This window comes from Mesoplodon mirus (assembly GCF_964341445.2).
Source record: "Mesoplodon mirus genome assembly, chromosome: 16".
Taxonomy (NCBI): Eukaryota; Metazoa; Chordata; class Mammalia; order Artiodactyla; family Ziphiidae; genus Mesoplodon; species Mesoplodon mirus.
Genome location: NC_138992.1, coordinates 3,291,847 through 3,317,488, shown reverse-complemented (window position 1 = coordinate 3,317,488; position 25,642 = coordinate 3,291,847). Strand labels below are relative to the sequence as shown.

General features: G+C 46.8%; 1 protein-coding gene across 2 annotated transcripts in view; it reads right to left on the bottom strand.

Annotated features, from left to right (window-relative positions):
• The window catches only part of TRAPPC9 (trafficking protein particle complex subunit 9), a 509,314-nt gene that overhangs the window by 348,278 nt on the left and 135,394 nt on the right, over positions 1-25,642 (bottom strand). For both annotated transcript variants that reach the window (XM_082601297.1, XM_082601296.1), the window contains one exon: positions 13,414-13,566. In XM_082601297.1, coding sequence (XP_082457423.1) covers positions 13,414-13,566 — 153 coding nt within the window. The remainder of the gene's footprint in view (positions 1-13,413; positions 13,567-25,642) is intronic.

Below are 25,642 nucleotides of genomic sequence, written 5' to 3'. Positions count from 1 at the left end.
GAGAAAAGCTAACACCCATCCTCCTCAAACTCTTCCAAAAGATTGCAGAGGGAGAAACACTCCCAAATTCATTCTATGAAGCCACCATTACCCTGATATCAAAACCAGAAAAAGATACCACAAAAAAAGAAAGTTATAGACCAATATCAGTGATGAACACAGATGCAAAAATCCTGAACAAAATAGTAGCAAACAGAACCCAAGACCACATTAAAAGGATCATACACCATGATCAAGTGGGATTTATCCCAGGGATGCAAGGATTCTTCAATATACGCAAATCAATCAATGTGATACACCACATTAACAAATTAAGGAATAAAAACCATACGATCATCTCAATAGATGCAGAAAAATCTTTTGACAAAATTCAACACCTATTTATGATAAAAACTATCCAGAAAATGGGCATAGAGGGAACCTACCTCAACATAATAAAGGCCATATATGACAAACCCACAGCAAGTATCATACTCAATGGTGAAAAACTGAAAGCATTTCCACTAAGATCAGGAACAGGACAAGGATGTCCACTCTTGCCATTCTTTTTTTTTTTTTTTTTTTTTTTTTTTTTGCTGTACGCGGGCCTCTCACTGCTGTGGCCTCTCCCGTTGCGGAGCACAGGCTCCGGACACACAGGCTCCGCGGCCATGGCTCGCGGGCCCAGCCGCTCCGCGGCACGTGGGATCCTCCGGGATCGGGGCACGAACCCGTGTCCCCTGCATCGGCAGGCGGACTCTCAACCACTGCGCCACCAGGGAAGCCCCACTCTTGCCATTCTTATTCAACATAGTTTTGGAAGTCCCAGCCACAGCAATCAGAGAAGAAATAAAAGGAATACAAATTGGAAAAGAATAAGTAAAACTACTGTTTGCTGATGACATGATACTATACACAGAAAATCCTAAAGATGCCACCAGAAAACTACCAGAACTAATCAATGAATTCTGTAAGGCTGCAGGATACAAAATTAATGCACAAAAATCTCTGGCATTCCTATACACCAACAACGAAAAATCAGAAAGAGAAATTAAGGAAACACTCCCATTTACCACTGCAACAAAAAGAATAAAATACCTAGGAATAAACCTGCCTAAGGAGGCAAAAGACCTGTACTTAGAAAACTAAAACACTGATGAAAGAAATCAAAGATGACATAAACAGATGGTGAAATATACCATGTTCTTGGATTGGAAGAATCAATATTGTGAAAATGACTATACTACCCAAACCCATCTACAGATTCAGTGCAATCCCTATCAAACTACCAATGATGGCATTCTTCACAGAATTCGAACAAAAAAATCTTACAATTTGTATGGAAACAAAGAAGACCCCAAATAGCCAAAGCAATCTTGAGAAAGAAAAACGGAGTTGGAGGAATCAGGCTCCCTGACTTGAATGGTACAGGATAGAATGTCCAGAGATAAACCCACACACATATGGGAACCCAATTTACGACAAAGGAGGCAAGAACATACAACGGAGAAAAGACAGCCTCTTCAATAAGTGGTGCTGGGAAAACTGGACAGCTACATGTAAAAGAATGAAATTAGAACACTTCCTAACACCATACACAAAAATAAGCTCCAAATGGATTAAAGACTTAAATGTAAGTACAGACACTATAAAAGATTTAGACGAAAACATAGGAAAAACACTCTTTGACATAAACCACAGCAAGATCTTTTTTTTGACCCACCTCCTAGAGTAACAGAAATAAAAACAAAAATAAACAAATGGGACTTAATTAAACTTAAAAGCTTTTGCACAGCAAAGGAAACCATAAACAAGACAAAAAGACAACCGTCAGAATGGGAGAAAATATTTGCAAATGAAACAACAGACAAAGGATTAATCTCCAAAACATACAAACAGCTCATGGAGCTCAATATCAAAAAAAAAACAACAACAAACAATCCAGTTAAAAAATGGGCAGAAGACCTAAATAGACATTTCACCAAGGAAGACATACAGACGGCCAAGAGGCACATGAAAAGATGCTCATCACTAATTATTAGAGAAATGCAAATCAAAACTACAATGAGGCGGGCCTCCCTGGTGGCGCAGTGGTTGAGAGTCCGCCTGCCGATGCAGGGGATACGGGTTCGTGCCCCGGTCTGGGAGGATCCCATATGCCGCGGAGCGGCTGGGCCCGTGAGCCATGGCCGCTGGGCCTGCGCGTCCGGAGCCTGTGCTCCGCAACGGGGGAGGCCACAACAGTGAGAGGCCCGCATACCGCAAAAAAAAAAAAAAAAAAAAAAAAAAAAAAAAAAAAAAAAAAAAAAACTACAATGAGGTATCACCTCACACCAGTCAGAATGGCTGTTATCAAAATATCTAGAAACAACAAATGCTGGAGAGGGTGTGGTGAAAAGGGAACCCTCCTACACTGTTGGTGGGAATGTAAATTGATACAACCACTATGGAGAACAGTATGGAGGTTCCTTAAATAACTAAAAATAGAACTACCATAGGACCCAGCAATCCCACTACTGGGCATATACCCTGAGAAAACCATAATTCAAAAAGACACATGCACCCCAATGTTCACTGCACCACTATTTGCAATAGCCAGGACATGGAAGCAACATAAATGTCCACTGACAGATGAATGGATAAAGAAGATGTGGCACATTTATACAGTAGAATATTACTCAGCCATAAAAAGAAACGAAATTGAATTATTTGTAGTGAGGTGGATGGACCTAGAGTCTGTCATACAGAGTGAAGTAAGTCAGAAAGAGAAAGACAAATACCGTATGCTAACGCATATATATGGAATCTAAAAAAAATGGTACTGATAAACCTAGTTGCAGGGCAGGAATAAAGAGGTAGACATAGAAAACGGACTTGAGAACATGGGTTGGGAGGGCGAGGCTGGGGCAAGGTGAGAGTAGCATCAACATATATACACTATAGAAAGTAAAATAGTTGGCTGCTGGGAAGCAGCAGCATAGCACAGGGAGATCAGCTTGGTGCTTTGCGATGACCTAGAGGGGTGGGATAGGGAGGGTGGGAGGGAGGCTCAAGAGGGAGGGGATATGGGGACATGTGTATGCATATGGCTGATTCGCTTTGTTGTACAACAGAAACTAACACAGTATTGTGAAGCAATTATACTCCAATAAAGATGTGTTAAATAATAAAAATAAATTCACCAAGCTGTACACGATTGTGCTCATGACTGCCTGTAAGTTATACTTCCATTGAAAAGGACTCAAAAATACCATTTATAATAAAGATACCTAGGAATAACTCTAGAAGAATACTATAAGACCATCACAGAAAAATTAGAAAATGTTATTGAAAGACATGAAAGAAGACATATATGAAGAGGCAATATTCATAGTTATGAAGACTAAGTCTCATAAAAGTATCAGTCTTTGCCCAAATTGATCCACAGGTTCAATGCAGTCCCAATCGATATTCTAACAGGCTACCATGAGGAACATGACAAACTGATTCTAAAATTTAAGACCAAAGGACAGAAAATATCCAAAAAGCGCCTGAACAATCATCTAAAGGGTGATGCAATCCCACCAGATTGCAAAGCTTTTCAGAGGAAACAGAAAATAAGCAGCAATTGTGTCTGCCTGAAGAAGGCCAGGAGACTCAGAGAATAAGTTTTTTAGGGAGAAAGACAGTCTATGTCAGTGGTTCCCAAACTCCGATGCTTGTAAGCATCATTTGGGACACTTGAGGACACCCTGACACCCAGGTCACACCCCATGCCTATGAAATCACGAGGTCTAGGGTGGAAGCCAGGCAGAGCTTTTAAAGATCTCCAGCTGATTCCAATGTGCAGCAGAGTTTGAATCTATTGGCCTGCACTCAAAGGCAAGAAGCCTAAGAGGGCATATGGCAAGTCAGAAATACAAGTCACTCAGTATTTCTGGAATACGAACCCAATGAGGGAGAAGAGACGGGTGGGCAAGGAGGCCAAACAGGCGGGCCAGGGCAAGACCACACCAGCCAGACTGGAGGCTTGATCTGAGGGCGAGGGAAAGCCCTTGGGAGGTGCTTGGCAGAAGGAGGACGTAACAGATTCTGCTCTGGAGAAAGGACTGCAGGGAAAATACGGAAGACAGCGAAGAGGGTGCAAAATGAGCTGCTGGGAGACCCGTCAGAAGGCTCCCAGCATGGTCCAGATGAGAAATTATCAGGCCTTTAAGCCGAGCAGTGATGGTGGATGTGTAGAGGAGGGCTGGAGAGACGTAGAACACAAAATTGATAAGACTTGGTGCAACCACGAGCATGAGCTCGAAGTATACCAGCCTGCGGTGACCCACAGAAATCACCCCTTTCCCTTTGCAGGGGGAAAACCTGCTTAAATCACCTCAACTGAACACCTACCTAATTTGTTTCCCAGTGAGTCACCACCAGCTTGACTGGAAAGGCAGTAACGCGAACAGTGAGATCAATGATCCAGGAGACCTGAGCCCTGGTTGCCTGCAGTAGGATCACCTGTTGCTGATGAATGACACACACCTGGATTTTCATTCTCTGCTGGTGGTTTAGCAAGTTATTTTCCAACCTGAATTTCAATCAGAGCTGAGTCAACCATCCCACCTGCAGACTCACAGGGACCACGGGATCGGCGCCCCTCCACAGGTTGTTAGATGGCGGGGAAGGAACTCAGCTTTCTGCCTCACTCAGATACGCTCCCGAGAGCCCCAGGAAGCAGAAGCAGCCTGACCTTTCCCTTAGCTGAGCCATCGTGCTGTGAAATTACGGTTTGTGAGCCAGAAGGCTGGTGGGTGATGCAGGCTAAATATAACGATGGGCAGGCTGTCAGGTGCATCATTAACCTTTTCCTTCAGAACAAAAGCAGATAACCCACTGAACACAAAAGCAGTGTGTAGTCTGACAAGTGGCCAACGCAGTCCAAAAATGATTGGAGGTCTGATTTAAAATAAAGGATGCGGGCTTCTGATTACCGCTTAGAAATGTTGAGATTTGAGAAAAGCACTGCTTCCATCCTTAAGAAAAAAGCTGGATAAACTGGAAGTTAACTTCTCCTGAACTGATCAGAGAAGTGAAGTCACAGGGAAAACTAACCTGAAATCTGTGGACAGGCACCTACAGGGAGAAGCAGGACCCCAGCACACATGCCTATGCGGGTCATGAAAGCCAGTCAAAAGGTTCAGCTAGACATTGTTAATGAACTGCCAAACGTCTGGCACAGGCTATGACAGCAGGAAGTCTCCTGGGGGCTGCTGTCCACGCCACGCAGGCTTCTCCCCCAGGAAAAGGATCCTGAGGGCTCCTCTTGGGGCCGGTTGGGAGGGGACCAGAGCCACTGCCCCACACCCTCCCCTCTCCCTATGGGGTCCAAGCCTTCGTCTGCAGGGGAAGAGCACAGACTGAAGCACGAGGACAGGGATGGAAGCCCCCCACGGCTGGGGGAGGGGAACGGCGGCCACCAAGCAAACCTCCCCCCAGCTTCACCTGCCGCTTTTTCCCCAGAACCGAGAGCCTTCGGAGCACACAGTCGGATCCGCGGAGCAGGAGTACAGAGAAGAGGTCTGGCCAGGGGGTGGGGTGCGGGAGACAGTCACTGACTCCATCTGGAAGATGAGAAAGTCCTGTGAGAGAGCAAACTTAGAAGGAAAGAAGACAGGCTCTTGGCTGGAGCCCGGAGCAATTCCACCCTGTAATGGTCAAGAGGGAAAGGAGGAAGCAGCAAATGGAACTGACCAAGAGCTGCCGTGAGGAAGAAGGCAAAGCAAGATGAGGCGGGAGGAGCCAGCCTCCAGGCTGGGAGCTGGAATTAAAAGACAAAGATGGGGACTTCCCTGGCGTTCCAGGGGTTAAGACTCTGCACTCCCAGTGCAGGGGGTGTGGGTTCAATCCCTGGCTGGGGAACTAAAACCCCACATGCCACACAGCACGGCCAAAAAAAAAAAAAAAAAGACAAAGATGTCCCTGGCCCTGCCCTCAGGATGGGGGTGCTATAGTGAGAAAGACCAGAAATGCAGACAAGTTCAGCAGCTAGGAGCTGGTACAGCCGAGGGGAACCACAGAGCTGGGGGTACAGAGCCCAAACTCGGAGGTCACCGTCCAGCTACCTCTCGGGGTTAGAGAGAGAACCGTCAGCACCTCCATCACGTGCCCAAACGCGGGGGTCACTCAGTACAGCTTCGTCTCCTTCCAGCCTCCATGCTCTGTAGCCTCAGAAAAAAACCCAGGTTTCAAGAAAATCTTCTTTAAAATCACATATGTTTATGAAAGCCTCAGGCATCTAGGAATTATAAAGAAAAAGAGAAATCTTCTGACATTAAGATTCCAACCACCTTTGTCTTTGGTTTCTGGGTAATTCAGGATGAGTCACTGCTCTTTAAAAAGTAAGATGGAGTTTCCCAAATATTAGTATTTCCTTTTGAGGAGAGAGGCAGACCAGGGCAAAGACACTCAGTGATGCCCTGGTTTCAGGCACAGTCATCGGGGAGACAGACAAGGTAGGAAAGGGAACACAGAAGATTCCACAGCGACGACTCTCTAAAAAACCAATCCCCGGCCAAAATGATAAGCCGAAGCATCTCTTATCATCAAATTATGAAGAAGCAAAACATAATGAAATGCCAAATGTAAATATGGCTTCTTTTTTTTAACCCAAATCTCCAACTCTAGACAAAGAAACTGAAATGATTCGAACTTCCCACAGGCAGAGTTGGTCTTTAGCTTAACAAACAAGAGACATTTCAGGCAAGAAGCACTTCCGTGGGGAGCAGAACAAATTCCAATAGCTCACCAAATGCTGGACCAGCTCCTAGATCCTGTGGTACAAACACCCGGAGGCCTCCAGCGATGGCCACGGGGAAGGGCGGGAAGGACTCCCTCCAGGTAGAGACGCAGCAGCAGCGGCCGGTCTTCTGAAGCCCGTCCTCTCCTGCCCACGTGGCTCTCTCCTGCTTAAGACCTGCGTGCCTCACCCTTGAACCCTCACACCTGTTACCTATCGCACCAGGTGAATCTCGGGCTACCCCTCCAATCGGCCCACCCACCTTCTCCCAACATTCTCCATCACATCAACCTTTTTTCAAAAAACTTTCAGGGACTCTCCAGTATCTTCCAATGAAGTCTGAGTTACTCCCCTGGAGTTTCAGGCCTTCCACAGCTGCCTGAACCTACCATTCCAACCAGGATGCCCTCCTTCTCCTGAATACCCAACCCCACCGCCTCCATCCCTGCCCACTGCGTCCAGCTCACGCCGCAGCCAGGCGCTGTTCGAGGACCCTGCATCAGAAGCCAGCACCTGGTTGTCCCCACCCAGACGGCTCTCCCCTCCCTGAACTCAGGGTCAGGACCACTCAATCGGGATTCACAACATTCCTTTCGTCCCCTCAACTCAATAAATATTTACTGGGATCTTCTCTGAGCCAGGCCCTGTGCTGGGAGCAGAGAGACGTGAAGTGAAACTGTGACAGCATTCAGAGGTGTCGAGGGGACACACGGGCCATGAGCGAGCACGAGGGAGGGGCCGTGAGGGCGAAAGAGAGGAAGTGATAAGGTGGGGATCAGCAGGCCACGCAAGATGGACAGCCACTGCCAGCGGGGAGAAACAGCATCGCAGGCCCAAAACGATGTTTCAGAATGGCTGTGAGAGACGGCAGCGTCCCACAGCTAGAAACCATCCCCACCATCCATCTCCAGGGCTTCATCCCTTTTATTCTCTTGTCATTTACTTGTTGAAGAAACCACGTTGTTTGCAGAGTTAACCGTAGTCTGAAATGGAGCAGCTTCACAGGTTTTTCTGTCGGCAGAAGTCCTATGAACTGGTAGTGAGAGCTGGAGTGTTGATCAGCCTCAGGTGTGATTCGGGGCAACACTAACTCATGGGAGGTGTGTGTTCTCCCATCAGGAAGAACATAATGCCTGCCTGTCTCTTATTTTGCTGTGTAGATGCTCATGGTCTCAACCCATAATCTATTAGGAGCTGCAAAGTGGAGAGCTTCTAATTCTATCGTCCCTTCTCAAGTGTTAGCGGGCATACTTCTATAAAGAGAAACTGCCCTCGTCAACTCTTAGGTTGTCCAACCATACATCTGTATGGAAGGCAGAATACTCATTACCTATCATTTTTAAAATAATGAATTGGTTCCCCATCATTCGCCAAAGGTTGGCAATTCTTTCTAACAGCACTAAGCACCCAAGACCGAAACGCAGGTATCACCCCTGACTGCCAGTGGCAGCCTCTTCATGCTGGTTCCTCCTAACACAGCTTTAGTAAATCCACTCTGACAGCTTCCCTGCTGTAGGTTTCACAGGATGTTCCCAGATCACCTCACTACAGACAATTCCTGCTCCAGACCTGCAAGTGGCCACTTCTCCAAGAAGCCCTGGCTTCTTTCAACACCATGATGTGGGCGCTAGGAATGCTCACTGCTGCTGGGCTGCTGGGTTTCCAGGCCTTGGAGTAGATAGATAGTTAGACAGATAGATCTTCAAATATCCCATAATTTCTTACTGATATCTTTTATTTAAATTCCAGACTACAAGGTTTTTACTTCATCTCTATCATCTTACATCAGTTATCTCTTCCAAATGAGAACCCTCGTTCAGGACCAGATTCAGATGCTAGAATTAGATTATCACAGAATTGATCATTTACTTAATTCCACATTCACACACAGTTTCAGCATACCAACACTATCTCTGCCACAACAATCACTGAAAACAGTTTAAAATCGCTTTTGCAGAGAGTGGCATCATCATTGTGGCAGAATAAGAGTTTTCTGCCATCTTCTCCCCAAAGAATGCCGATTTGGACCATCACCCACACACGAGAGGGGGTCCAGGGGTCCAACAGAGAAGGCCCAGCACACAAAACTCTGAGGCTGGACGCACTGAAGAGGGTCGGGGACACCGCCTGACTCTACCCACGTCACCCTCCCCAAAGGCGGCAGCTCAGTGCCCAGAGAGACCAAGTCAGCCCTGGGCTCCTCCCGGGGGCCGGGGCACGTGGGAGCGAGGACCGTACTTCCTCAGCTGTGCGGGACGAGTACCCAGACACCTGATTCTCTCTTGCCCCAGCCAGGATCCTGAGGCCCCAAAAATGTCTTCAGGGTCTTTTTTTAATCCGGGATACAATAAAGGATTGCACATAGCATTCGATTGTTAGCTCTCTTCCATGTCCTCTAATCCAGAATAGTCCTCCCACCTGTCTTTACAAAATGGAATCATCTACTTTATAGAGTTGTGGGGAAGGTTAAATAGAAATAATGCAAATAAAGTCGCTGGTCCAGACCTGATATGCAGCATCTGACAATGCTCAACAAATATTAATTCTCTTCCATCTGTCTACAGCCCACACTGGATCCAGTGTCCTGCTTTGCATGACAGCTACATTTATTTCTGTAAGTTTTTAAAATGGCATCTGGTTTCAGTAACCATAGTTAATGTGACTGCCTGCCTAAAAAGCCATTTGGGTCCACAGGGGTCCCTGGCTGGAGGTTCTGAAACTGTCAGACCAAGTGCCACCCGTGGGGCATCTCCCAGTTGCAAGAGGCCACAAATGAGCCTCTGCCACTGAGTGTACAGCTGTCTCTAAATAAGGGCTAAACCACAGGCTCCAGGTTGCTCAGACTGAACTACACGGAGCAATGCATTCATTATCCACTGACCAGACTCTGCAGAAGTCCTTTGTGGGCCTTGGTGTCCAACTTTTTCTTTCCCCTAAAGAGCTTTCCCGGGTGTGGACATTAAGATTCTGTGTCTCAAACTCTACAATTTGCTATGTAAATGACCAGCCGGAGTGTCTATTAACCATTATCAATAGAGAGGGCACCTCACTTAGAATACTGTGTTTGCCAGACCACTAGATACATTAATGCAAATTTATGTAAAAGTATATTACTTTAACACACAATAAAAAAGTATATTCTGGGACTTCCCTGGCAGTCCAGTGGTTAGGACTTCACCTTCCAATGCAGGCGGGTTCGATCCCTGGACCCCTGGTCGGGGAGCTAGGATCTCACATGCCTCGTGGCCAAAGAGCCGAAACATAAAACAAAAGCAATATTGTAACAAATTGAGTAAAGACTTTAAAAAATGGTCCACATCAAAAAATTTAAAAAAATCTAAAAAAAATTATATTCTAATTCTGTTCTACTATAAATGCCATAAACTATGATACTGTATTACAAAAATAAAAACACATATATCAGTACAAAAATAAATAAATAAAGAGGGCATCTAATTTTTATTTATTTATTTATTTTTGGCTGCGTTGGGTCTTCGTTGCTGCGCACAGGCTTTCTCTAGTTGCAGTGAGCAGGGGCTACTCTTCCTTGCGGTGCGCGGGCTTCTCACTGCAGTGGCTCCTCCTGTTGTGGAGCACGGGGTCTAAGTGTGCAGGCTCAGTAGTTGTGGCGCACGGGCTTAGTTGCTCCACGGCATGTGGGACCTTCCCGAACCAGGGCTTGTACCCGTGTCCCCTGCATTGGCAGGCGGATTCTTAACCACTGCGCCACCAGGGACGCCCAAGAGGGCATCTAATTAATTATAACCATGCTCTATTGCACACCTGTGCTATATTGAACTGACAGGAACCTAGGCCAGCCTTACATTTACAAACCACTTGGTAAACCTACTTCTAGCTCTCTTTGGTTTTATTTTCAAAGATAGAAGAAGGTATTTTCAGACTATAAATCCCAAGTTGCAATTTTACTTTCAGCACAGCAGGGCAGAGACAATCCTCCAGAACTCTGTAACTAAAGGCAGAAACATAACAAAATATGTCCACATTGAACACATGAACTCAAGGAGCCACCAAAATAAGAGCAGCTTCAGCTTCCACCTGGATGCCTTCCATTTTCTCTCTCAGGAGTAGCCTGCCCCAAACGCTCAGCAGCACAGGTAACAATCAGCTCTCCTTCACATCTCACATCCAGTGACCTTAGCTAGGCATCCACTTGCCCGGACACACCCCCGGGGTAACAGCTCATCACGCATTCCCTGGACAGGTGTCAGGCACCACTGATTCTGCCAAAATCCCTTCTTGGGAAAAAGAAAAGTTAGAAACTCTGTCTGTAACCCTCTGTCTACTTATAGAAAGATGCAGTCCAGTGGTACAAAGCCATTTAGAGACAGAAAAGAATATCCATTTCATCTGATATTTTTTGAGTTCTGGTATAATGTTAAATCCACGTGATGTTTTCCATTTCTAGTGTGTCCAACAGTAAACTTATTTTCCTACCTGCATTAATAATATAAAAGAAAAATTTAATGGCTATTTAAACACTCCAGAGAGCACAGGAGAAGGAATTTCCTGGAGCGTGCTATGGACTTAGAGTAGATGTCCCCCCAGAATCCCTGTGTTGAAGCCCTAACCCCAATGTGACAGCACTAGCAGGCGGGGCCTTTGGGAGGTCATTAGGGTGAGACGAGGTCAGGAGGGAGGAGCCTCCACACCGAGGCGGGAGGGGAAGAGGAGCTCATGCACTCCCCTCCCTCCAGGTGCACCGTCTAGGTACTGTGAATACAGGACCTCCTGAGTAGGACAGATGAGGTCCTTCTCCCCGTGGAACTTTTACGGTGAAGGACGGAGGCGGCAGGACAGGAAACACCACACAGGACACTTCCAGGGGACAGGAGTCCACAATGCGGGGGGACCCGACACGGAGGACAGTGGGCGGGGCGTGCCGACAGCCAACGCGGCCCGGGCAGCCTCTCCACCAGGGAGACAACGGAAATGAGATCTGAATAATCAGGTCTGCGTCTACACGGATGTCCATCTAGTCTCTGGAGGTGAATCCCACTGCGTCACTGGCCAGAGATCTCCGGGCCTCTGTACCTGCTGCTCCTCGAGAGGCCTGTGGAGCACAGGCTTTTCTCTTCTTCTAGGACACTCCCCAGTTCAGGCCCAAGTCACACACACCAGCTCTGGGCGGCCCTCCCTGCAGGACCCTACTGATAAAGTGAGCTGCATCTCAGTTACACCCCTGAGTCTCAGGGTGTTCTAATCACATATTTATTTTTCTGGCTGACCCCCTGGGCAACAACAGGCCACAGAAGAGTTACGAGGACAGACTTTGGAGTCAGGCTGCCTGGCTTCACAACCCAGCTTTGCCACGTCCTAGCTGTGTGACCTTGGAAAAACTGTACAGCCTCTCTATGCCTTACTGTCCCTATTTGAAAATCGGAGCTATTAATAGCACCTATTTCATAGGGCTGCCGTGAGGGTTCAGGGAGTTGACCTGTGCACACCTCTTAAATGTTAGCTGCTCTTATTACTACTGCCCAGGGGACACACCTTGACCCATTCATCTCTGTTTTCCAAGAGCCCGGCCAAGTGCTGGCCTCTAATAAGAGCTGGTTAAATGTCTTGTAATGCCATAAACCTGTGATGGTGGGGTGGGGGTGGAATATAACTAACACTTGTTGACCCCTTACCATGTTCCAGGTGAAGGGCAAATCCTCACAACAACTGTAGAAATGGGTATTACTCTCATCTTATTGGATTAAGGCACAAAGAAGTCAAAGTCACATAGTTGCTAAGTTCTAGTAACAGAATCTGTGGACCGTCTCCAATAACACCCTTTGACTGAATGTGGCCCCCCAAATTCACATGGTGAAGCCCTAACCTCCACTGTGACTATAATTGAAGACAGGGCCCGTGAGGAGGTAACAAAAGTTAAACGAGGCCACAGGGTGGGGCCTTAGTCTGATAAAACTGGCGTCCTCCTAAGAAGGGAGAGAGACACCAGGCTCCCTCTGCCGCGTGAGGACACAGTGAGAAGGCAGCTGTGTGCAAGCCAGGAAAGGGCCCTCACCAGAACCTGGCCATGCTGGCACCTTGATCTCAAACTTCCAGCCTCCACAACTATGAGAAAAGAAGTTTGTAACTGTAGCCACACTGTCTGTGGTATTCTCTTGTGGCAGCCTGAGCTAACACACCCCACGATGACTCCCAATGAAAGTATGAATGCACGCCGCATAATCGGACATAATTAATCTATGAAATCTCACCCCTAATCAGCTAGTCCTAATGTTATAACAAAAATAAATTCCCATTTTTCTCCACACTCTATTTCCTTATAGAAATCATTACACTTTGAAGGAGAACTTCATAATCACAGCTAATTAGATGTCTAAGGGATCACAGCAGTTATGCTGGAAGAAAAATGCAGTAATTCCTGCATTCCGCTAATTCAGGATGATCTCCTGGCAAATGAGCACAAAATAGTAAAGAGTGTGAAGTAAGAAATCGTTCAACTGAAAAGTACTTTTATTCCTTTCCCCGTGCACAGTAACTCACTCGTTAAGTACGTGCCCAGGAGAAGTCTCAAGCCGCTCGAGCTAATGAACGACAAGCACGTTACCGAGAGGGCAGCAGGGCTCGAGGCACGGTGATCGCTACCGTGCGACTGGGGACCGTGATGTGCTGATTAAAACTGGGGAGTAACTTACCATCACTGAGGTCTTGGAGGAGATTCTCCTGGCAAGAGAAATCCAGCTTCACTTTGATGCTGACGGTGAAAGTGGCCACCTTTCCAGGTTGCAAGGGAAACTGGGCAAGGGTTTCTTCTAGTTTCCAGCTCAGGAAGTCACCATATAATTTTTCTACAATGACAGTAATAAAGGTGATAATGAGGATGCACCTGAGGCGGCAGGAGACTCAGCTTTCCCCCTAGAAAGTTCGGATGCACCTTCAAAAGCAAAGGAAGATGCAAACCATTTAAAATGTGATGGATCTGGGCTTCCCTGGTGGCGCAGTGGTTGAGAGTCCACCTGCCGATGCAGGGGACACGGGTTCATGCCCTGGTCCGGGAGGATCCCACGTGCCGCGGAGCGGCTGGGCCTGTGAGCCATGGCCGCTGAGCCTGCGCGTCCGGAGCCTGTGCTCCGCAACGGGAGAGGCCACAACAGTGAGAGGCCCGCGTACCGAAAAAAAAAAAGTGATGGATCAAAGTACCAGAGAATTCCAGAATGACGGCTGTTCCAAGGCCTGAGTCTACGAGCACTGCCCCCGTGGAGCGGCTTTCTCTCCCCAACAAGAGCTGTGCACTCTTGTTCTCATGAACAGAGTCAGAGTTCAACCAGTACTTTCTATGTTCTATCGCCTTAAAGAGAAACAGATCCACATTTAGTGGGAGAGAGACACTCTTCAGGAAACAGGAACACAAAATCAGAAAGGGCCTTTTGCGGGGTGGGCGTCCTTAGCTCTGCGGAGTCAGACGGCCTTGGGTTTGACGCCTTTTTGACTCTGACCACCTAGAGCTGGATGGGGAGTGATGATTCATCCATGTCAACATTTCTTCGTGTATGAAATGGGGGTGACAATTCCTACATCACAGGCCTGTTTTACAGATTAAACTAAGTGGTGTCTGTAAAGCACTGTAGAGACTAAAGCTGAAATGTGCTGAGAGGAGGAGGAGCCCAGGAAGGGGACGGGGTGGGGGGGCTGGGGGGGGACACACTGGTTGTGTCATCTGGAAGCAGCTGTGTCACCTGTGTGGCTCCCCCTCCTGCTAGACAATCCCTGCTTCATTACAGACCGGGAGGAATGGGTGTTTCAGGCCTAGAATCAAGTCCAATATTAGCACTGCCTTGACATGTGGTGAAACCAGGAGGGCCTGGAACAACCTCACTGCAAGTTCTCCTCCTGACTCTGCTCCCGGGGATACGGTCCCCTGACAAACAACCTCCTTATCCCGGGGACCAGACGAGGCTCCCGCTTAGCCCTGAGGGCGGGTTTCAGTTCCCTGCCAGCCAAGCACAGCCCTCTGGTGGGAACCAGGGGACACCCCACCTCACTGACACTACAAAGCCTGCCTCCCCGCGGCCTCTGGTTTCCCTCTGTCCCCTGCATAGCGGCTGTGATCCCATCCATCCAGCATCGGGCGCTACGTGTGTATCCGTCCTCCTGGCCCTGGGGCGGGAATCCCTCCTCACCAGCGAGGTGAACGGGAGGCCTTCCCGCTGTTCTTCTCAGTCCCCTAATCCGCCTCGCTAGTCCCCCCTCCTGCTGTCCCTCAGTCCCAGACAGGGGAGCAACCTGCTGCTGTTCCCGCCTCTGGGTTAACTTACCACCTCCCTTTCAACAAACCGACTCTCTGTGCTAAATCCCCTCCGTCAGAATAAGGCAACGGACACCTAGAGAGAGTAACTTGCCCATGGTCCAAAACTAGGGAAAAGTGCCAGAATTCTAGATCCAAATGATTCTAGAGCCATGACATTCACTTCCTGCATGAAGGCACATCAAGGTAGCGTTAAAAAATAAAGTCACCCTCTTGGGACCCAGAAATCAACACTGCAAGAGTCCAGTGGAAGACAGAGAGTTTGATCGAGGTTCATATTGAAGAAGAAAGACCTGTGAGGTTTGCTAACTGCAAGAACACGAGGCCAGACTGTGCTATAAATGCAGAATAAGTTCATGTCTTCCTGTCCAGGGTGTGCTCCCTCCAGAACTGGCTGAGCTCCAATTAGAACACGTCTAATAGAGCACATTTATCCTCAGGATATCCTTAAACAGGAACAGATCAGGGGAGGTGTCCTTGAAAGGTGTTTAGAAACCACATCACGTTCATTTATTTACTTAGTTATTCATTGAACACCGAACCTCGAACGTGCCAGACACTTTCCACATGTGAGTTATCTCACTTAATCCTCACAATAACCCAGCGGAGTTGTGGTCACTATACCCCTTGGAAACCAAGGAAGTGCACGTCCTTGCTGGAGGTCATCCAGCTGGAAGTAGAGGACCTGGCATACAATAGGTGCTCAATTAAGTGTCCGGTGCACAGTGGCGTCACCAATTCCACTAGTTTATAGGGTGTTCAGATTTTTTAATAGACTGACATTACTACATTATTTCAGAATGATCTAAAAACAGATGGGCAGTTGGGAAAAGGATGATGGGACTGTTGAGAGTGCTGGTTCCCGGGAGGTAAGATTTAAGGACAACGTGAACGATTAATCACTGTAGGCCGGGATACTTGGGCACCTGACAGTAACCACAGATCCAGGGAAAACCTCCGGGAGAGACTGCTAATCAGACCAGACCTGAAGATGAGGAGAGGCCGGGCAGGGTAAAGAGCAGTGGGACCCGTGGGGCTGACTCTGGACGTGGCGCGTATGTGTCTACACACCCTCCTGTGCATGCGACACATTTAACGGACATTACACTCAAAACTCCTCACATACACGCCGGTCTTATCACCCTCCTCCTATAGAATGAATACTGTACGGAACCCACAGATTCTAGATGTTTGCTGGCGATTGTTTTACTTTTGAGTATGAGGCAGGAGCCTCATCTGATTAAGTTTTACAAACTGACCTGACCTCTAGCCCTGCCGGATAGATTACTCTCTGTGTATTTTGCCAGCATCCGACTCTACAACGGAAGTTACTGCCTTCCCTCCCAAAGCGCTAATGGTACCAAAATCCTCTCGATGGCCCAGTGACTCACATTCTGTAAGTATGTGTGAACCAGGTTAATACATTCTTTGTCTTTATTTTTCAATCCCACAGATTAATTTGGGATAGAAAGGTATATGACATACCAGGTGACACGAAGCCAGGGCAGAAAACCGTTCGGGCCCTGCTTGCTGGAAGCCCAGATCCCAAAGCCCCAGGACTATAGCAGTGCGTGCTAACTTCTTTAAACAGCCTCTCCATCTGCCAGAGCAGCTCTGGCCAACCTTTCTATGAAATGGCAATACCGGCCAAGGTACTGAGGCCCCGCAAAGGCCCCCCTCCCAAAGCTTCTACTGGGCCACTTCTGAAACCCAGGCACCAAGACCCGGGCTCTCATTCAGTTCTGTTCCCGTGGACGGGCAGAAACTAGGTGAGGGCTCTCAGCCCACCTCCTGCTGCACCAGCACACGTGGGTCCTGACAGGACTGAAATGCGTGGGAAGAACAGTCCGGGCTCACCCCTGCCTCTCCTCCTCCCCTTCCCCACGTTCACCCGCTGTGCCCCTACTACCACCCACACGTGCTGCCCCCTCTGCCGGGAGTGCCTGGCCCACTAACCCCGTGCGGCACTGCCACCTCCTCCCAGCTCTCCTCTGCTTGTCCTCACCCAAACGTGCAGGCGGGATGTGGTATGGACACCGCACGAGACATTGAAGAAACTGAGTCTTTTTTCCCCAAGACATTTGTACGCTTTGACCGTGCTAAGAAGGTAAAAAAACGCTTTTTTACGAGATTTATTTTTTCAGTTTTGCCCTGTATTGCCACAAAGTTTGTGTGTGTGTGTGTGTGTGTGTGTTTTTGTTTGTTTGTTTGTTTTTTGCGGTACGCGGGCCTCTCACCGCAGCGGCCCCTCCCGCTGCGGAGCACAGGCTCCGGACGCGCAGGCCCAGCGGCCGCGGCTCACGGGCCCAGCCGCTCCGCGGCACGTGGGATCCTCCCGGACCGGGGCACAAACCCGCGCTCCCTGCATCGGCAGGCGGACTCTCAACCACTGCACCACCAGGGAAGCCCTGTGTGTGTGTGTTTTTAAGAATTACATAAAAATGCCATAACACAAGCGAGTCGAAAAAAGACCAGGCCGAGAAAGTCAGAAAGCTCGGCAGGGAGGGTGTAACTCTTACCGTTAACTCCTTCTCAGGCCCTCAGCGGGCTCCTTAGCGAGCCCCCTGGGTCCTGAGAATCGATCGGCTAACAGGTTCCCCTGGGCGGCCAGGGACAGAGGAGCCAGCAAGCCCCCCACTGTCAGAGCTGCCCACGGCCTCCCAGGCGCTTCTCACCATCTCACCTCTTCTGCTTTTGTTCGCTGTGTGATGCGCAGGGTTTCATGCCAGAACACCCTTGCTCATCTGGGGGATCGTTAAATTTCACCATTCCAGGAAAAATTTGAGAGCAAAGAGAAAGCTAAGATGGCTTCTGAACAGCTCAAGGAGAGATCAACCCAGGAAACGTGGACCCAGGCACCTGCCTGCCTCAGGCAGGGCGTGAGTTTGTGTATTTCAAGTCGGCCCTGCCCAAGCTGAGTGCTGGCTTCCCAGCCCCACAGACACTCCCCTGGTGCAGCTATGGCAAAGCAAAAGCAGCAGCTCATTTCCCCCACTTAAAGGGAAGGGAACTTAGCAGGTACCCATCACCCACCACGTGCCAGGCACTGTGCTGGGCACCCCAGAGGCACTACCACTCCTTCTGGAATCACCAGACGAGAGTAGGGCTGGGTCAGGGGTGCCCAGGCTGCAATGCTAACCTGCAAGCACTCGGTGGCCTGCTCAGGGCAGCCACGCAAGGTCACCAACAGCAAGGGGCTGGGAGCCAAACCCATCTGACTCCAAAACCCATCTCTCACGTCACCGGCTGAAGAGAGGCCATGCTACCACCTGCCCTGACAGAGGGAACAGCAGAGCAACAGGAAAGGGTCAAGGGCAGCAAGCAAGCCGCCTGGCACCGCGCTGGCTGCTCCCGCTACGTGCGCAGGCAAAAGGCACAGCTCAAGAAGAGACCTGAAAGCTGCCACCCAACCCCCACCCCCAGCCCCAGAAAAGGCCAGTAGCTAAATAAGGTTCAAAGTCCTGTGTTCAGTACCCCACTGCCTCCAAGCTTAGGGTATACTCAGAAGGGGTGCTAGCTGCACTGCTTATTTCTGTATTAAGTTCTGTGGCTTAAGAGTGACACATTCAGACAACAGGCAAGTCCACCCGCGAGGAACAGCTTATTCACCTTCTGTGGCCAAACAACTAAGGTATTTATAACTAAGTAACGACACAGAGGAGTTCACAGTGCTCGGACTCTCCTCCAGCTGCAGCAGGACAGAAAGCTGAATAGCTTCACTGTCGGATTTAATATGTTTTTACGCCTCAAAAGTGGGCCTTTCTGGTTCTTTCCTTCATTGCTGTGCTACAAAATGGCAAGTCCAGAGGGGCTTTTCAAAATCCTATATAATGATAAGCTATCAGGAATAACAAGATAAACATAAACCAAGAGGGTAGCATATGTCACTAATTTTCCCCCCTGTGGAATTTCGTTTCAGAAATAATAGTCATTATTTTAATGCTAGAGTTTAGTTTCATGCAGTCAAGTCAAACTGGTTATGTGACACTGACACTACCAGAGGAGTCGTTACTGCTGGTGACCTTCAACATCTGAGGACCTTTCATTTATGTTTCTAATGGCAGAGACTTTGCCACAATGCTGATGAGAGCAGGAAGCAGGAAGCAGCAGGGAATGGCACCTCAGTCAAAACACTTATGAGCTGTTCATTATACCCACATGGAGCCGTTGCTTTCTGTCAAAAAATTAAGCTGGAAGTATAAAGAAATTAAGGGTATGTGTATACTTGTGTTTGTACACACACTCACGGGTGTCTCAGAAGATTTGCTGAAAAGCAAATACAATAAATTCATCTCAATTTGGGCTTAATTATAATAAAATTCGTGATGACTTAAGTAAAGGCAGAAGTTTGGCTCTTGGACAACCTACAAATAAAGACATGTCCACACAGACTGTAATTAGAATCCCTCCATGACATGGGCGGATGATCCTTGTCCTGATGGGGTGGATTGTAAATGCTCAGCTCCAGCTCAGGAGCTTGTGATGGGGGAACACACATGCCCCATAAGTGCCCAGAGGGCAGTTCGGACCCCTGAGAGGCCCACAAAGGTCTGTGTGACTCTTAAGTGTCCCTGATCCCTACCATATACTGCAAATGCAAAAGGATTTTTTTTCTTTTTTTTTTAACATCTTTATTGGAGTATAACTGCTTTACAATGGTGTGTTAATTTCTGCTGTATAACAGAGTGAATCAGCTATACATATACATATATCCCCATATCTCCTCTCTCTTATGTCTCCCTCCTACCCTCCCTACCCCATCCCTCTAGGTGGACACAAAGCACTGAGCTGATCTCCCTGTGCTATGCGGCTGCTTCCCACTAGCTATCTATTTTACATTTGGTAGTGTATATATATCCATGCCACTCTCTCACTTCGTCCCAGCTTCCCCTTCCCCCTCCCCAGGTCCTCAAGTCCATTCTCTACATCTGCATCTTTATTCCTGTCCTGCCCCTAGGTTCTTCAGAACCTTTTTTTTATTATTATTCCATATATATGTGTTAGCATACGGTATTTGTTTTTCTCTTTCTGACTTACTTCACTCCATGAGTCTGTAACAGCAGAGATTAGAACAAGACAGGAAAGCAAGGAAGATGGAGGAGAAAAACACAACAGGGAGACAGCCTCATCCACCAGAGGGCAGACAGCAGAAGCAAGAAGAACTACAATCCTGCAGCCTGTGGAACAAAAACCACATTCACAGAAAGACAGACAAGATGAAAAGGCAGAGAGCTATGTACCCGATGAAGGAACAAGATAAAACCCCAGAAAAACAACCAAACAAAGTGGAGATAGGCAACCTTCCAGAAAAAGAATTCAGAATAATGATAGTGAAGATGATCCAGGACCTCGGAAAAAGAATGGAGGCAAAGATCGAGAAGATGCAAGAAATGTTTAACAAAGACCTAGAAGAATTAAAGAACAAACAAACAGAGATGAACAATACAATAACTGAAATGAAAAATACACTAGAAGGAAATCAATAGCAGAATAACTGAGGCAAAAGAACGGATAAGTGACCTGGAAGACAGAATGGTGGAATTCACTGCTATGAATGAAAAGAAATGAAGACAGCTTAAGAAACCTCTGGGACAACATTAAAACTAACAACATTCACATTATAGGGGTCCCAGAAGGAGAAGAGAGAGAGAAAGGACCCGAGAAAAATATTTGAAGAGATTATAATCGAAAACTTCCCTAACATGGGAAAGGAAATAGCCACCCAAGTCCAGGAAGCCCAGCGAGTCCCATACAGGATAAACCCAAGGAGAAACATGCTGAGACACACAGTAATCAAATTGGCAAAATTTAAAGACAAAGAAAAATTATTGAAAGCAGCAAGGGAAAAACAACAAACAACATACAAGGGAACTCCCATAAGGTTAACAGCTGATTTCTCAGCAGAAACTCTACAAGCCAGAAGGGAGTGGCATGACATATTTAAAGTAATGAAACTGAAGAACCTACAACCAAGATTACTCTACCCGGCAAGGATCTCATTCAGATTCGATGCAGAAATCAAAAGCTTTACAGACAAGCAAAAGCTAAGAGAATTCAGCACCACCAAGCCAGCTCTATAACAAATGCTAAAGGAACTTCTCTAAGTGGGAAACACAAGAGAAGAAAAGGACCTATGAAAACAAACCCAAACGAAAATGGTCATAGGAACATACATATTGGTAATTACCTAGGGACACATACAGACTGGAAGTGAGGGGATGGAAAAAGATATTCCATGCAAATGGAAATCAAAAGAAAGCTGGAGTAGCAATACTCATATCAGATAAAATAGACTTTAAAATAAAGAATGTTACAAGAGACAAGGAAGGACAGTACATAATGATCAAGGGATCAATCCAAGAAGAAGATATAACAATTATAAATATATATGCACCCAACACAGGAGCACCTCAATACATAAGGCAACTGCTAACAGCTATAAAAGAGGAAATCGACAGTAACACAATAATAGTGGGGGACTTTGACATCTCACTTACACCAATGGACAGATCATCCAAACAGAAAATTACTAAGGAAACATAAGCTTTAAATGACACAAGAGACCAGATAGATTTAATTGATATTTACAGGACATTTCATCCAAAAACAGCAGATTACACTTTCTTCTCAAGTGTGCACAGAACATTCTCCAGGATAGATTACATCTTAGGTCACAAATCAAGCCTCAGTAAATTTAAGAAAATTGAAATCATATCAAGCATCTTTTCTGACCACAACGCTATGAGATTAGAAATGAATTACAGAGAAAAAAACGTAAAAAACACAAACATATGGTGGCTAAACAATACGTTACTAAATAACCAAGAGATCACTGAAGAAATCAAAGAGGAAATCAGAAAATACCTAGAGACAAATGACAATGAAAACACGACAATCCAAAACCTATGGGATGCAGCAAAAGCAGTTCTAAGAGGGAAGTTTATAGCAATACAAGCCTACCTCAAGAAACAAGAAAAATCTCAAATAAACAATCTAACCTTACACCTAAAGGAACTAGAGAAAGAAGAACAAAGAAAACCCAAAGTTAGCAGAAGGAAAGAAATCATAAAGATCAGATCAGAAATAAATGAAATAGAAACAAAGAAAACAATAGCAAAGATCAATAAAACTAAAAGCTGGTTCTTTGAGAAGATAAACAAAATTGATAAACCATTAGCCAGACTCATCAAGAAAAAGAGGGAAGAGGACTCAAATCAATTAAATTGGAAATGAAAAAGGAGAAGTTAAAACAGACACTGCAGAAATACAAAGCATCCTAAGAGACTACTACAAGCAACTCTATGCCAATAAAATGGACAACCTGGAAGAAATGGACAAATTCTTAGAAAGGTATAACCTTCCAAGACTGAACCAGGAAGAAACAGAAAATATGAACAGATGGATCACAAGTAATGAAATTGAAACTGTGATTAAAAATCTTCCAACAGGGGCTTCCCTGGTGGCACAGTGGTTAAGAGTCCACCTGCCGATGCAGGGGACACGGGTTCGTGTCCCGGTCCGGGAAGATCCCACATGCCACGGAGCGGCTGGGCCCGTGAGCCATGGCTGCTGAGCCTGCGTGTCCGGAGCCTGTGTTCTGCAACGGGAGAGGCCACAACAGTGAGAGGCCCGCGTACCACAAAAAAAAAAAAAAAAAAAAAAAAATCTTCCAACAAACAAAAGTCCAGGACCAGATGGCTTACACAGGTGAATTCTATCAAACATTTAGAGAAGCGCTAACCCCCATCTTTCTCAAACCCTTCCAAAAAATTGCAGAGGAAGGAACAGTCCCAAACTTATTGTATGAGGCCACCATCACCCTGATACAAAAACCAGACAAAGATGCTACAAAAAAAGAAAATTACAGACCAATATCACTGATGAATATAGACGCAAAAATCATCAACAAAATACTAGGAAACAGAATCCAACAACACATTAAAAGGATCATATGCCATGATCAAGTGGGATTTATCCCAGGGATGCAAGGATTCTTCAATATACGCAAATCAATCAATGTGGTACACCATATTAACAAACTGAAGAATAAAAACCATATGATCATCTCAACAGATGCAGAAAAAGCATTTGACAAAATTCAACACCAATTTATGATAAAAACTCTCCTGAAAGTGGGCATGGAGGGAACCTACCTCAACATAATAAAGGCCATATATGACAAACCCACAGCCAACATCATTAAAAAAAAAAAAAAAAAAAAACAGGAAACTTTTCTTTATCTGAAGAAAAGGGGGTCAAGCAGAGGGGAGTGAGGGCGTGACCAGAGACCTGCGAGGGCCCCTGACGGGCGGCAGGAAGAGGAGGGGAAGAGACATGGGGCTCGCAGGCAGGCCTCCCACGCGGCCAAGGCCCCGCGCACGCAGACCACCTGCAGGCAGAACACACCGAGAGCAGTCAGCACCCTCGGAGCAGGCAAGACATGGGCACTTCGTGCTCAGGGTCGTCCTCAGCGCTCCTGCGTCCTGCATTAACACGCCAGCCGCACAACAACCTGTGTGGTGGAAACTCGCGCTGGGTTCACTCAGCACCTCCTCTGTGACAAGCACTGTTCTTAGTTCCCGGGCCCCGGCGCTGCAGCAGTGAGGTAAACAGACCACCCCTACCCTAGAAAGACCTCTAATGAGAAAAAACTACGTGAAATACCACTCAGCTGGCATGTGGTGAGTGCTAGAAAGTAAAAGTTATTATTACTGCTGAGACATAAAATAACCCTAACAGCGCTGCAAAGAAAATAACATGGACCCCAGAGGAAGGAGCATTTAATTCCCTGTGGAAGAGCTTCACAAAGAGCTCACTCAGATTCCCGGTTTAAGACATTTTCCCGTCTTCACATTTATACTACATCATTTATTGACACTGACAGCTTTTTGGTACTGTAGAATATAAGTGACAGGAATTATTCCCTTTGTATATTTTGGAAGCAGATGGTTTATTTTCATTAATTTAATTCCACATGTAAATGTATGGCAGCTTGGGAGGAGAATTAAAAAAGAATGACAGCTTTAATTTTTCACTTGCACACGTGTTGTTTTGAGTGGCCGGCCCGTGCCATACATGATGGAACCAGCTGTGTGATCCCAGATACGTCATTTAACCTCTTCGGCCTTCACCTTCCCTATCCATAGAGTGAGGGTAATAATACTTGACCCCCTGCCCTCGAAGAGGCTAAATTGAGATCTGGGCGAGAAGGTGACTGCTGACAGCGTTGGAAGGACCCAGCCCCGGAGGCTTCTCCAGGGATTCTGTCCGGTTCCCACGAGCGTTTCCAACCTCCCACATCACTGCCAGTAAACGATGACCGAGGGCTGACCAGGTAAATACGGAGAGTGGCCACCTCTCAGGTTGGGCAGGGATTGGCTGGAAAGGGCCATGAGAGGATTTTCTGAGGTGATGAGAATGGTCTGTGATATATCTTGATAAGAGTTTGGGTGACACATGTACTTGTCAACACTTATCAAATGGTAACTTAAGGTTTGTGTATTTCACCTCATATACTTTTTACCAAAGAAAAGTAAACAAACTTTGAAGTCTAATTAATGATATGCATGCTAAAGTATTAATGGGTAAAATGCACAGAAATCTGCAACTTATTTTGAACGACGCAAAAAAAACAAGATGGATCAAGATGGATAGGAGGCTGGATAGCCAAACATTATAGAACCTAGACGGTGGGTCTGCAGCGTTCGCTGTAAAATTCTCTCCACTCTTCTGTATGTTTGAATATTTTTATAATGAAAGGTTGGAGAGGGAGGGAATGGCTGATACAAAGAATAAGTTCCAGAAGAGTTCAAAAGCGTAAGAACACCAAAGGTAGGGGAACGCACTCGCTGCCTTTGAGAGACTTGCACCTGGTTGGAGGGAGACCAGAACACAAGCAATGACAACTCAGAATGAAAGGGGCTCCTCAGAAGTCACCTGGGCCTCTGAGACAACAAAGGGGGGCCCCAGTCACCCAGTCTAGGAAGGCTTCCCAGAGTGACCACGAAGCAGAAACCCCAGGATACGTTAACTGCAGAAGAGGAGGCAAAGGCAGGAACAGAAGTTAGCAAGCCGGCTGCTAGTGAGAGGAGATGGTTTATCCTCAAGTTTAGAGAGACAGCACGAACGTCCAGGAAACTGAAACTAGTTCCTAACGGTCAACGCGACGAGAGTTTAAGGGGAGAGGTGGCTGTGGCTGAGGCTGAAGCTTGGGGCAGAGGCCAGGGATGCAGGGCCTGGGGTGCAGGGACAGCAGGGGTTTCCAAAGGAGAACCCTGAGGATCTGTGCTTCGGAAAGAAGAAGCAAGTCTGTAATGAATAATAGACATGTGGTTACCATTTGGGTTTATTTGAGAAAAGGAAGAGATATTTTCCAGTTGCTAAGCTGTGAAGGCAAGGTAACTCACAGGAGATGTGAAAATTTTTACCATTATGTACTCTGCAATTTTCTGTCATTCAATGTTACTTCGCTTGTTCAAACATCAACCAACCCCTTTAACCATTTAATTAACTTCAGAATACCAGATGAAGGTATTTCATGTCAGGGAGGCATTTTCTACCTAATCCATATGTGTTTGCTCCTGAAAATAGGAGAGAAAGGGAAGAAAGGATGCGATTAA